This window comes from Strix uralensis, chromosome Z (genome assembly GCF_047716275.1).
Source record: "Strix uralensis isolate ZFMK-TIS-50842 chromosome Z, bStrUra1, whole genome shotgun sequence".
Taxonomy (NCBI): Eukaryota; Metazoa; Chordata; class Aves; order Strigiformes; family Strigidae; genus Strix; species Strix uralensis.
In genome coordinates this window covers 26,673,838-26,687,984 of record NC_134012.1, presented here as the reverse complement: position 1 = coordinate 26,687,984, position 14,147 = coordinate 26,673,838, and the positions used below count along the sequence as shown (strand labels likewise).

At 34.9% G+C, this 14,147-nt stretch overlaps 1 protein-coding gene across 6 annotated transcripts in view; it reads right to left on the bottom strand.

Annotated features, from left to right (window-relative positions):
• Window positions 1–14,147, bottom strand: part of POC5 (POC5 centriolar protein) — a 32,482-nt gene that overhangs the window by 9,790 nt on the left and 8,545 nt on the right. For 4 of the 6 annotated variants that reach the window (XM_074855995.1, XM_074855996.1, XM_074856000.1 and 1 more), the window contains 4 exons: window positions 11,509–11,656; window positions 3,615–3,811; window positions 3,090–3,266; window positions 302–406 (listed from right to left, as the gene is read on the bottom strand). In XM_074855995.1, coding sequence (XP_074712096.1) covers window positions 302–406; window positions 3,090–3,266; window positions 3,615–3,811; window positions 11,509–11,656 — 627 coding nt within the window. The remainder of the gene's footprint in view (window positions 1–301; window positions 407–3,089; window positions 3,267–3,614; window positions 3,812–11,508; window positions 11,657–14,147) is intronic. The other 2 variants (XM_074855997.1, XM_074855998.1) reach the window with 2 other exon arrangements.

Here is a 14,147-nt window from a genome sequence, read left to right as displayed (position 1 = left end):
ATCACTGTTCAAATGTACTATGTTTGAAATTTAGACAGAGATTCCCTTGGCACCTACTTCAAAACGTAGATACTAAAAACTATGGTGATTGGAGCAATATAAGACAAGTATAGGTTTGACTTTTTCCCCATCCCAGACAGTATTCTGACAGCAATGCTCTTTTTAGAACTGATGTGACATTGTCCACACATCAAAATAGAAACACTGTAATTTCTTCAAACTGTAACAGGAACTGCAGCAACTCTGACCCTTTTGAGTTCAGAGGTTTCATTTTCATTGCATTTTTATTTTGCACACATACCTCTTGTTTGGCTTTAACATGCTTAATCCGCCACAGTGTAAACTTTCTCATCAACTCTATTCTCTCCTTTTGCCTTTCTAATGCTTGGGTCAAGTTAGTAATCACCTGCAAAAATATTTATTAACACTGTTTGAATAGCTATGATCTTTGTAAGGTCAAATAGAATGTACTTATACATCAGTTATTTTTCATTTAAAGCATTTGCTTTGAACAGTCGCTTTCTACTGAATCTTCTCCTCATTCTAATCAAGAAGGAAACAATAATCGGAAGTAAAATTCCTGTGGCTTCAACACTCAGACTGTGGCATTTAAAACACTTTCACTGTGTAGTTTTAGGAAAAGTTCAACTGGATTGTTATTTCATCCTACATCTGCAGGCTTCTGTGCTGCATATCCTTATAATTAAATGTTCATAAGGTCAGAAGAATCACTTATTTCAAAGACAATTTTGATAAATCAGGAACATCAATATTAAAAGTTTGGTTTAGTGCATTATTAGTTAACTGAAGTATAAAGAATCAATTTATCTGAAGAAAGTTTATTCACTTGTCCAAACAAAATAAACAAGCAAAGGAGTTGCCAAGAACTAGAAAAATCTGATTAAGAACTGTTACTCTCTTTAAAAGTTCGCCTGAAAGATATCATATAGGCCTATAGCAATTAAAACATTTGAGAGGCAAGGTAGCCTACTGGACAGAGAATGTAATTAGGGACTTTTACCAGCAATGTCTGAATATGTTTTAATTAGTACACAGAAACAGCTGAAGTTCCTTGATTGAAAATTAGGCCATGCATGATGCAAACTGGGTACAGCAAATCACTGAGTATTTCTCTATATTTTTGCCTAACTTCTTAAGTTAGATTCTGCCATCAGTCATATCTGAGCAACTCCAATGGGCAACAGTGACCAATCTTGGGACCCATGTAAAATTATTTTAACTACTGCATAAAGATTGTGAAGAACAATATTCTATGATGTTATATGCTAACATATCTTAAGATGTTATATTGCATATGTTACCTGCAATAATTATTGAACATACATCAATGACATGAACGATACTTAAGATAAAATTTACCCTTAAATCAACAAAGTTATCTAGCAAATAGTAAAAAACTCCTGATTTGTTTCAGTACAGGATTTCATACAAACTGTTTCTGTCAATCTTCAGAATGTTTAATGAAATATTACTGGGAAAAAGCTTGGTTTCTTTAAGGTGTTCAAAATATCAAAGTCAGAAACAAATAAAGGTCAATCTGATACATTTAAAGTAATTTAAAGCTGATCCATCTCTAGATTTTTAAGAATGAGTTCTTCAGAATACTGTATGTTAATAAATCTAGTATAAGCTACTTTGCTTAAATATGACTAATTTTAACTTTTTGCAGTTTCAGAATAACTGAATAGTCTCAGCTCTTTAAGTAACAATGAATTTATCTAAAATTAGAAGTAAATTTGCATAAATTATCAACAAATCAAGAAGAAAATAAAAAGCAAAGGAAATGAATATAATTACTTTTGTTGAAAAAGTGTCATACACTAACATAAAACATCACCTTTTGATGCTGCATACCTGTTGATACACACTAGAAGTCTTAGCCTAAATCCATGCTTGTTTATTAGTATATTTTTGCCACTAAAAAGTATTTGTGAGAGCTATAATGTGAAAACAAGAAGCTACAGTGTTCACAATATTTGTGAGGCTGCTGGACCTTGGGTTATGCCCATGCCAGAATACAGCAGTTTTGATAAATATGGTGTGATACATGGAAGCACTGCCACCTACCGTTAAGGTGGTGGCAATAATGATTTTCTAAAGAAAACAATTTTTTTTTAGAAACAGAACTATAAAATTGGTTGCAGAACTAATTTCTTTGGTAGCAGGAAAAAAATACTGCTTTCAAAGTATCATCAAGAATTACGGTGCATTAAACGAGTGACACACGATGTCCAACAGAATTAGATCTGTTTGAATGGTATACACTGATATAACTATAGCTCTGCACATATGTACTAGTTACCATATATTATACTAGTCCTGTTCTTGTAACGTTACGTTTATACTTGCTCAGATTAGACTGCTTTCGAGATATGGACACAGAACATTATCTTCCTCCATATTTTAACTCCTTCACTGGATGTTTTTAAAACCAGGACAAAAAGGTAAATAGGAATGAAAAACTCAAACTCTGTTAAGTGTTCTGAAGGTTAAAAACTCAAGACAGCAATAAGAGGATTCAATTATGTTACGTGATTGTGCGGCTGCCAAAATTTTATATCCATTTCCATAATTCTGATTAATTTTGAAGTTGTTGATATTGTTGATAGCAGAAAAGCGTAACTCAGACCCCAAATGTACCATTCTAAGAATTTGCACAAATGTACAGTTCCTAAGAATCCTGAAATAGAGACTTTAACATTTAGGAGACTGCTGCCCATTTAAAACTCAAGAAACCCAATCCAAACATTGAAACATTAAAGGCTTTTGAAGTGTAAGAGCTAACAGACTCGTCTAAACCAGTGTGATTTTCATGAAAGCAGTAAAGAACAAAAATAGACCCTAGATTTAAGAAGCAAACAATGGAAAATATGTATATACAACATGTTAAGTTTCCATGGTTAGTATGGACAACAGTATCAGCAACAATTATTCTTCTTCTACTATACAATCTAAATGTGTTATTTACTTCTCTATGTTACTTGCTGCAAGAAGAATTTCATTCAAAGAGATTCAGTGTAGGTGTTTTTAAAGAAAGGAACTGTTGAATTATGAAACTGAATTACTACCTCATCCTTCCTGCCAACAGAGATTTCATAAGTATGTAGCAACTCCTTCAGGTTTTCTATCTCACTGCCCAGCTGTCTCACTTGTGCGGCATGTTTCTCTTTTTCTTGTCTCATTTGAAGCTTGTGATGTTCGATCAAACTAAGCTTCCATTTTCTCAATTCAGTCAGAACATTTGTCTGAAAAGTTAAAGGGATGACAGTAGTGCAATTAGTAAAATTATTCCCTCCTCCCCAATCTTTTAATCTTAAAATATTTAGCAATTAAGGAGACATGAAATTTACAGTGATGCCTTCCTAGGCTGTTTACATCTATAAATATTATCAGACGTAATGAACTACTGAATGATAACTACTGAACATCCCTAACGGAGAAAGTTATTCCAAAGTTCTTGAAACAAGATATTCTAGTGCTTACATGCAATATAGAACAACAAGCAAAAAGAAAACCACTATTTCCCAGTGCAATCACACTGCAACTTTTCCTGCATTCTCACTTTTTCTACAACACAGTGACAAAATAAATACCTTAAGATTTCCACTCCAGAGATCGAATATGTTTTCTATTTGCTTTACTTTTTCATCAGGTGAAGTTAATTCAGTCACTGTGGTTTCATTGACTTCTCTTGGACCATGTGTGGACCCTTCAGAAGAAGGCTGTTCTGAAAGAACAGGGCAAAGTCGTTCCATACTGGCCTCAGAAAGCTCCTTCACTGATACGAAGACTAAAAATTAAACAGAGAATAAGGATTGATTCTCCATAAAGGCTAGCTGGTCTGCATTCTGAATGGAAGTCAGAAATCAGACATTAAAAAAAACCTACAACAAAACCCCCAAATATTTATGCCATCAGAAACCTCCTTTCCCCATATAAAAGAACACAATTAAAATATATGCTTCCAAGATACAAGTATACTTAAACTGACACTCCTATTGTAATGTTATCAAATCAAAACTACCATTCCCTTAAAGAATGGAATCTTTTAACGTCATTTCATTTTAAAGAGGATGATCACAGCAAGTACCAAAAAAAATAGCATTAGCAGAATCAAAAAGCATCTCTCATAAAAGACTTCTCGTCGATTAACAGCTTGGGTCAAAAATCTAAAAACTTTTGGCATTTTCCTTAATGTGACTATAAACTCCTGAGGCCAGGGGTTTTCCATCGTGTATTCACAATGCAACCTGTGAATGTATTTCAGTGTTGGTATGTACCTGCCTCCATCACCTGCCTGTAAGGACAGCCTTTAATTTGTGCATTTAATAAGATTTTAAACTCTTTGAGAAAGGAAATCTCAACTATGAATTTATGTAATGCCTTACACAACAAGGCCTCACTTTCAGGTGTTGTGGCTAACTACCACTGCAATAACAATTAATCCATGCCCAGAAGCGAACAGGCATGTATGTGATTGAGTTCCAACTGATGGGAAGAAAAAAAATTAGCTAAGAATAAATAAGTTAATATTTAAATATTAACAGACAAAATGAAAAAGTTTCATATTCAGCTTTTCCTTACAGAAAATTTGTTATTCCACTTGACAAATGAATTTTAAAAATTTAGAATGAAGACGGATTAGCAGATTCCTGGTATTAATTACAATCAGGACCATTTCAAAAGAATACTCTCCTTTCATAAACAGAAAGAGAAAACCTCCAACATTTTAGTCTTCACTTCTGAAAACAAATACTGTTTGTACAATTGATTTCATAGTGGATGGGTACTATTTTTTGGTACAAGCATGCAGAAAGAAGCTTAAATGTATGTCACAAAGCAGTATTTTAAGTGGACACTGGAAATATGTTTCTAATTTATTCAAGGCCGAGTCTGATGGTTGACACTCTTTTACAGTTACTGTTAGGTCTCCTATCCAAAGACAGTGAGAAAAGCTGTCTGGCTAATACTGCCCCCATCAAGTAGGCTGAATTGCAACTACTACAGTCATGCTCCACAAGAAGGAAATAGGGAAGAACTATGATGCAGAGGGAGTTAAAACTGCTTTTTGGTATTTCTCCCAAGGTCATATGCAACTACACATCATAAAATTAGAATCAGCTTGAGCTAAAGAAGCCCCATGTAACTCACAATTTCTCTAGACTAAATTCCCTACCCCTTCTAGCAAAAGACCATAAACATTATTCCCAACCACACCAGTATATTAAGATCAGGCTCTAGCTTTTTGTCATTGTTTCTCCTGCAAATGAGAGAAGTATTGCTTAGCTAATGGCAGAATTAGAATACTCATTGTTTGTAAAGATTTCCAAAAAAATATGACATTTAGACAGATGACCCAGGCTACTTAAAATACACGTAATTTCAGTGACAAAGAATCTGTCTGGGCTTTCACAATATAAAATATTTGGCAGTGTTATTATTGACAAGGATTCCCAGTTCTGTCCATCGCCACTTGTTCCCAATCCTGCATCTCACTGTGTTTTCTTCAGTTGTGACATTGCTGTAAAATGTGTAAAGGTTTATTTTTATTTTTAAACTTTAATTTTTTTTTTTTTTTGATTACAAAGTTACACAATTTACACAGCACAGTTTGCAAGATATTTACAAAGAAATACCAGAACAAAATATAACCAATAAAAACAGGGTATTAAAATAGACTGGCCGCTGACATAGTCCAAGATTGCAGTACCCCAAGTTCATCACTCCCCTCCCCTTAATTCTCCCTACGAACATATTTCCAACTCAGCTTCCATTCTTCTCATTTACCATAGGATGTATCCTTCACTGGATCCACTAAGTGTATCTGTTTCATGTTTATATCATCATCTTCCATAATTTATCTTGGCCTTCCAGTTTTGCCATAGTTTTCTACTTCTATACACATTAATTTCATTCTTATTTTTAATGCTCTCTGTCACCTCTGTTCCTTCCACTGCATTACACGATGCCATTCAGTTACAGTGCACTAAGTTATCAAGGATATGGAACCATTTGGATATGATAAAATATAAAAATTCATTAAATAATCCCCACATGCATTTACTCTGACAAATCTCTAGACCATATTCTTGTTTATAGTAGAGGTAATGAAAGTAGCTGTTTTTCCAGATGTCTGTGTTCCTCTAGTATTTGACTTTTTCTGCTTTTATTAAGTAAATAAGCTCTGACAGACTGTTCTCACACACGATCTGCTATCAGTGGCACAAGCTGAGGGTAGCAATTTGCTAAAATGTACAGTTTTTAAAAAAGTCTTCTCAGAAATCTAATGGACTGGTAGCCTGAGGAGAAGAGAATTTTCCCACTGTTTGAGTCATCACTACGTATCTTTTCTAGAAATAACTTACTGCTTCAGCCTTAGCCATTTTCAAATTTAATCAACTAAACTGGTAACAAGAACGGGAAACTAAGTTTTAGGTTTCAAAGTTTAAAAACATTTGGACAATGACTTGAATAGTACAGCATGTTTTATTCCAATTATTTTTCTTATTCAACTGTAAGCTTTTAGTGAAGATATTAAGTATCATTAAATTTACTGCAACAAATAGAGATTACCAGTAATTAGACTTCTACCGTCATAGTGGAAACATTCACTTCAGTTTCAAAAACCTGACAAGAAAGTAAAAATGCCAGACCAAAGAACACTCCACAAACAGAACTTCATTTCAGAAGGCATCACGTGACACTGAAAACTGTTGGTCTCAATACCAACATCACACGGAGAAGGGAAAAAACCATTGCAAGCTTGAGAAGCTCTGAAGAAGAGCAAACTTTTAGGTAGTAACTCTATACGCAGCACAGACATGCATTTTGGTTTACAGTTATAGAACACTACCCTAATAATTTATGATTTTGTTATTTTAACAACAGCATTAGAGCCTGACAGGGAAAGAACAAATGTCAAAGAGCCTGATTTTTAGTATGAACATGTAGCAATGCAAAAAAAATGGAACTAAACAAAAAAGTTAACTGTCCTTCAGAAACAACCTGCTCATCTATCTTATTGATTAGTATCAGGGGTATAGTACTGAACTTGAATTTAACTACTTTCTCACTGTTCATCCAAAGTCTTGATGTTAGTATCAGGGGAAAAAAAAGGTATTCTGAGGCCATTAACACTATGGCAAACACCACTCAAATATGCAATCACCCTTGATCAGTACTAGAGGTTATACAGACAAGTTGGACGATTTTGGTCAGATCCTTTTTTAAGAGTTGAAATAAACTTCTTTTACAAATAGATTGATTCAAGCTGTCTCAAGGAGATACAAGACACCTCCTTCCTAAACTGACAGGACGTAGTGACATTTTGAACAGCAAACCTATGTTTTGATAAAGCAGCAAAGCATCAGTTTATTTACAGTGTGCAGTTAATAGAAGCATGAAGGGGCTGTGTAAATATTGTTCTTGCCTCAGTCTCTGAGAAGATCAAGAGCACCTTCTTACTGTTTTTAACCATTTTTTAAATTTTGAAAATAAACGACAAAGTGTGTTTTGCAAGGTGTTGCCCTTTGCAAAGATAATAAACATCCGAGTGTCTGAGGGGAATACATGGCACCTTGTAATGAGCAATGCATAAAACTGCAATGCAAAATTTGTATCACCTTCAAATATAACAGTATTTCTTTCCCCTGTCCCATGATAATTAACTACAGCTTGCAAATGACTATTATTATTTGGTACCAACCATATTAAAAGACAACTTTATTCAAATATTTCAAGAGAAACAATCAAGGGAATGGAAATTTGTCCTCTCATGTCTATTACACACCTTTAGGCAGTAAAAAGGAACAAAGACTTCTCAGGCTACATGTTTGGCCCCAGGAAAAAAAAAGAGTAAGGAGCATAACCCCTCTCACAGCATTAAAGAGAGACAGCAGACAGTGCTGGCTAAGATCTTCTTTTCAGACAAATACAATTGAAAATAGATTATACAGTCATCTACCCCAAAAAAAGAACAGGTCTAGTGCTCTAATTCTGATCTTCTTTCTTACAAACAGCAATATCACACATCACAAATATTCCCTTAGAAAACAACGTTCCACTCAAACTTGGAGACAAAACTCTAAGCAGAGAGAACACTGGGGACAAGACCTGAACTAGAATTTGCTCCATAATCGAATTCCACAGAGCTAGATTTGAAATTTCTATTCCCCTTTTAAGAATAACTTCTCAGGTTGAGAAACACTTCCAGCAGCTGACCTGAACTGCTCTACAATTCAAGAGTTTCACAAGTGTGTTTGAATCCTGGCAATCCGCTAGTATGATCAACAGCCTGTTACAATGGAAGAAAACTCGGAGGAGATGCTCAGGAAAGAATACAGGGAGTGACCACAGCTGTTGTAAAGAAAGCTGAACTCATCTCAACACAGGAAGGGGCAGAGGGTAGTCTTTGTCCTTCCTAAGTGTACGAGCTGAGTGGATCAACTGTTTGTGTATGTGGCCTTAGTTAATCAAGAAGTGTGAATGCATTCCTGTGCTAGGCAGAGGAGTATGTGGGAAGTGTTGGCTCAACCCAACACAGTATAAAAACTGAGCAATGAGCAAAATGAACTTTCAACAGAGCAATGGACTTGAGCTGGCTTTAGCTCACATAGTCCTTCTGGCAACTGGGGACGCCCCATGTCATGATGGTTAGCGTATAGAGACCGGTAACAGGAATCACGGTTGTACTGTGATCTAACTGTGTATTAGTTATTCTCTCATGCTGTGACTGTTCACTCAAGTCTTGCTTAGGTTTTGGCTAACACACAGCTCATGCTAAGGCCTGGTGTATCCTGGGAGTGCCATTAGGTCAAGGCAAGAGCAGCATGTAGGCAGGACATGATGGACAGAAGGGCTAAAGGTCATTATGCAGCCGTTACCACGTGCAGCTTGCAGTCTCCTGCAGCCATAACCCTTGCACACCGTCTGTCAGTTCCTTCAGAATTCACTAACTCATAGAAATAGTATAAACCAAACTTCCAAGCTGGAAGGTATAAATACATCAGCTTACCCAAAAAGCTTTTGAAACATATCCAGTAACAGCCAGACTGCTGAGGCTTTTGTGCTTCCTGGTATGATACAGAGGAGTCCTGCACTTGACAGAGGAGGAAGGAAGAGCACTCTCTCCATCAGTTAGGCAAATATTTTGCTCATAGGGGTGGGAGCTGAGTTGCAAGTTATGAATTGGAGAACTTGTGACATGGAAACATCATGAATTAAGGCATGAATTAATGAAACCATGTGTTAGACTAGTCTGTACAAAAGAGATTGAGCCCTTGTTTGACGTGTTTGTTTTCTTTCCTATTGAGCCCAGAAAATAAAGTTTAATTAACCGGGTATGCTGACCTGTGAATTTGAGAGATCCAGTGGACTGTGACATGTGCTTGCATTGTGATTTCAGTATATTGCTGTATCACTCTGCTAAACCAAGATCCCATGTAACAGTAAATATCTTCAGACGAGTAAGCTGGTACTAGAAGACTAAACCCTCTTTGTGTGCAGTATCTAAAGGAACCTGGTCAGAGGGTATTGTACTCTTGACAGTAACCACAGAATGTTCTCTGGCTGTGGAAAGCACAGATAGATAGTTTAAACACTACATTTAGCTGAATCTGTCAGACTGCAATTTTTGGTACCTCGACCTGATATAACAGATGAGGATGTTTTATTCCCCCAACCAACACATTTTGTATCATAAGTTTTTTAAACCCCAAGCAACTGCTCTCTTTCTAGGAGCTGCAAGAATACCTCTTAGTATAGTGGAATTTTTCTACAATGTTTGACTGTTAAAGAATAATTGCCATAGTACAAAATACCAGCAGCTTCTACTGATCTGATTTCTTACAGAGCTTGGTACAATTCCCACACAGGACTTAACTACACTGGATCAAGTTAATCAACTTCAATATGTAAAAATAAAATGGAAAGGCTGCACTTGAAACTCTTCTGTTAGCAAAAGTTTTTCTAGCATTATTCACATTCTAATTCCAGCTCTACTTCCATTACAGAATATTCTCTCGCTTGAATTCCATTCTCCTTCTTTCAATGAACTCAAAATCATGCCTTCTACATTTCCTATGGCAGTCTGATACTCAGAAGAACAATCACACTCTTTCGGCATGGGGAGAAGTTATGATGTCCTGAAGGACTAAGATTCTCCACTAGTTTATAAAAATGATAAAAGATTTCTCCTTAGGGCATCCTGGAATGAGACATATCAGCTTGGGTGTCCAAACGTACCTAAACTCCACTTCACAGACTCACTGTGGAAGGATACAGAGCATAACCAATACTACTCACTTTAATCACATTCCTTATTTCAAAAACCTGTTTCTAGATAATTTTTTATTACACTGTATTGACACGAGTTAACTAAATGGTAATTGACAACTTACTAAGACTGCTTTATGTTCCAGTGAAAACAACATACAATTAAAAAAGATAGATTTATTTTTTCTAATATGGTTCTTTTTCTAATATGAAATAAACAGCTTTCAGTGTCTTCCTTGCCCTTTGCAATCACAGTGGTAAATTCCTGCTAGCAGAGTTATTTAGCTCTGATCAGCATGGCCAAGAGTTCTTGCATAGATTAGCCATGAACAACATTTACTCCAAGATGTCAATTAGCACCAGATTTACACTGCACTTCAAGGCTGCTTAGTCTCTAGTAGTGAAATTATCTACATATTTTACACCCCATGCTCCTTTAAATAGTAGAGATAAACCGATGCTCAAGGGTCACTAAAGGAGAAGAGAAAACCTCAGGTAAATATTTTTATCATGAAACAGCATGACAAAGAATAGTTAGTTTGAAGTAAGTTCTTCCTGATAAAGCTAAACTCCCTAGTAAGATGTGATTGTTTACTATTTCTTCCGAAGCAAAATTAACAGAGCTTCCTCAATCTAAATACTAGTGACAAAAGCAAACAACATATAACCATAAATATCAGTGTTACTAATGCATCACAAGTCACTAAGTTTATATAGTCCTAAATACTAAGCAATAAAGTAAAATTAGAATAGCGATTGAACTAAAAGAGCAAGAATGACATTCATGTAGTGACATGACTAGTCATTACACAAAAGCCTTTTAAGGCAACTCTTACTTCCAAATAATCATATTTTAAATACTCATTAAATATCATGGCAGCACAGGTAGAAGTAGAAGCAAAAACAGTTGTGACTTGTCAAATTTTGATGAAGTAACTGTAAGGCCACCTCTTCCTGCATTATTACACCAACCACTTTAAATATCTGCATCATAAAACACAGAGAACTATCAGCACATCAACACTATTACCTGAAAGCTATGTGAGAGAGAGAACCCTTCAGTGAATGTCTTCCTAAATTTCTGGCTGTGCAAAATGCAAATGATGCAATGTATGAGCTACCTGTATTTTTCAAACACAAGCTATTAGAAAACTTAAGTCAAAAAAGTTATATTATTGTTCTTGTAAGCTCAACACGTAGCTTTGCACATACTACCTGCAGTCTTACGGTGAATGGCATTATCTGTTACTCTTGAAAATCTGCCACCTGCTCTCAGTTCTGAAGCAGGTTCTGACCACTTCAAGACACATTGTTCAAACGTCGGAGTCACTACAGCATAACGAAGCAGCTCTTCATATTCATCCTGCCACAAAGTGATGACGAATAATTACAAAACTACAATTATATTTCTAAAACTAGGTATATGTAGGAAGGAGTGGAAATAGTTTTTGATAATTTTTCAGAGGTGTTTTTTTAAATTATTATTATGGTGAAAACTAAGAGGATTTCCACTGAAGTTGCAAAGCAGTCTGTATTCCTACCATGATTATAATAATTTATCTTTCTCTTATTTCATGTTCATTCCAATTACAACTGTAACAGTTGTACAGAAAGACTTTCCTAGATGCCAGAACTGGATACTATAATAGGCATCTTAAATAAAAACATGAACTGAAGGGAAAAAAAAGTTCCAGATCATATAAACTATTAATCACCTGATACTGTTTCTAAGCATTACTATTGCTGCAAAGAAAAATACGTATTTTTATAGCCATGACAAAGATGCTGCTAAACACAGTCACATTTCACATTCCATAACAATTTCTTTGTTAAGAGTTCTGAAGCCAATCATCAAAAGACATTTCATTATCCAGTATTTTCTTTAGAATAGATATATTTATCCTTGCCTCATACTACGCATTTTTAAAATTATATAGGTATAGGGAATGTGTATATATAACTGATATAAAAGCTTTCCCGTTAAAAAGTTATAAACCAATCTAACTGGCATGTGGCATTATGCTATGTACCAAAGTAAGCCAATTAACATTTTTTTTAAATCTCCTAATTAAACAGATTTTCAGAATGAAAGTATTTAGAGTTCAATGTCAAACCATGAACAATCTGTATTATAGCTAAAACATACAATCCAGTAATTAATTTTAAAAGTTCCAGTAGCAGTTAAATGCTGAAACTGATCCAAGCCACTAATTAAACACTTGGGAAAAAATGCCAGTTGGGAAGTACTAAACCAGGCCACTAGCAGTCATTTTTTCTTCACTTAATACTATTGTACTAATTTTGTTTAGCATCCTAATGAGGTCAAACCTCAGAAACTAATTGTGAATTGAAAAATTATTTTCCTCTTTAAGCTAGGGAAAGTTAGAGTGGAAACAATCAGTTAAAGGTACAATTACATGTAATAAGTTCTTGAATCTACCAGCTGAAAATGATAATATTTTAAAACTTTCAGTGTAATCCTTACATTTATGTGGGTTTCAACTAAGCAGAGAATTTAAGAAGCTAGGTTTTGTACATCTTAGCTGAATTCTTGTTTCCTTTCAAAGTTCCATTTCCCATCTTCTAACCTATCATGTTAAAATTAAAAGGCTAAATAAATGTATATGAGGCTATATAATTATGAACAAATACAGAGCGTATCTTTTTAATATGCAAAAATTAATTTAATCTAAATTAAATGATTGTGCAGAAGACATTAGATCTATGTCTTCTTCAAAGAGATTGTGTGACCAAATAGTAACTTAAAACTAATTCTTTCCCCCAGACAAGTTAGTTTTCAGTCTGAGCTGATCCAGCTGCTTCCATGATTACCTCATTCAATTCAAGGGACATAGTAGGTACAATGTCAGGTGCAAGTAGGTGGCTCATTTTGAGTCATCCAATTTAATCACTAGCACTCAGTCTGTCTTAGTACAGATGTCCTGAGCACTCAAAATATACATAGCAAGTTATTTATCTAGTCTTTCAATTTCTAACACTCTTATTAAAACCCAAAGAATCCACTATGTGAAGAATACACACTCATGCACCAACAGAAAGTGTCAATAAACAGCATCCAGTGAAAAATCTGGAAATAAACGCTTATAAATTACAACACTGTTGGAATGAAGTTGAATGCAAATATCAAAGAAAACACAGTAACCCAATTGTAACCAGAAACTTGGACACAAAAAAAAAAAAAAAATCCTGGAGACTGCAATAAGAATATGTAAGACAGAGAAATGGAAACATTGAGTAATTAAGAGTATTATCTCAATCTTAAATATTCCATAAGGATGCTGCAACTGGAATGCAATACTGACCAATAACTTTCAAATAAAAACATAATAAAATAAAATTAACAATATATCTTTGGTTTACTATCTTTGTTTTGCTTTAAACAAAACTTTCAAGCTGTTATGTCAACTACAAAAATTCTGTTAGAGCATAAAACTACAGGAATACAGTTCTAAGGCCTGAATGTCAGAGGAGTTTTGATCATTTAATGCATACTACCTTGGTTTTGTACAAGTAAATAAATTAGTGTTGCAATGAGCAAAGGGCACAATAGCATTCAGAGGTTTTAGGGTTTTTTTTTAATTCCTTCTTAAAGCATTATAAAAATCTACAGATGCTTCAGAGAATTTGTCCTTAGGACTGCAGTCAAGGTTACTAAACAACACAAGAAGAATGGATTAAACGGACAATGGACAAAGTCTTGCACAACACAATTATAGGTAAATGGAAATTCTCTAAGAGCCAGAGGATTCATTTTATAAGGAAAAGGGAATAATCTGGCCTCTATTTAAAAGCATCTAATTATCAAAAAGGCTCAAACAAAACAAAAAAGGCCC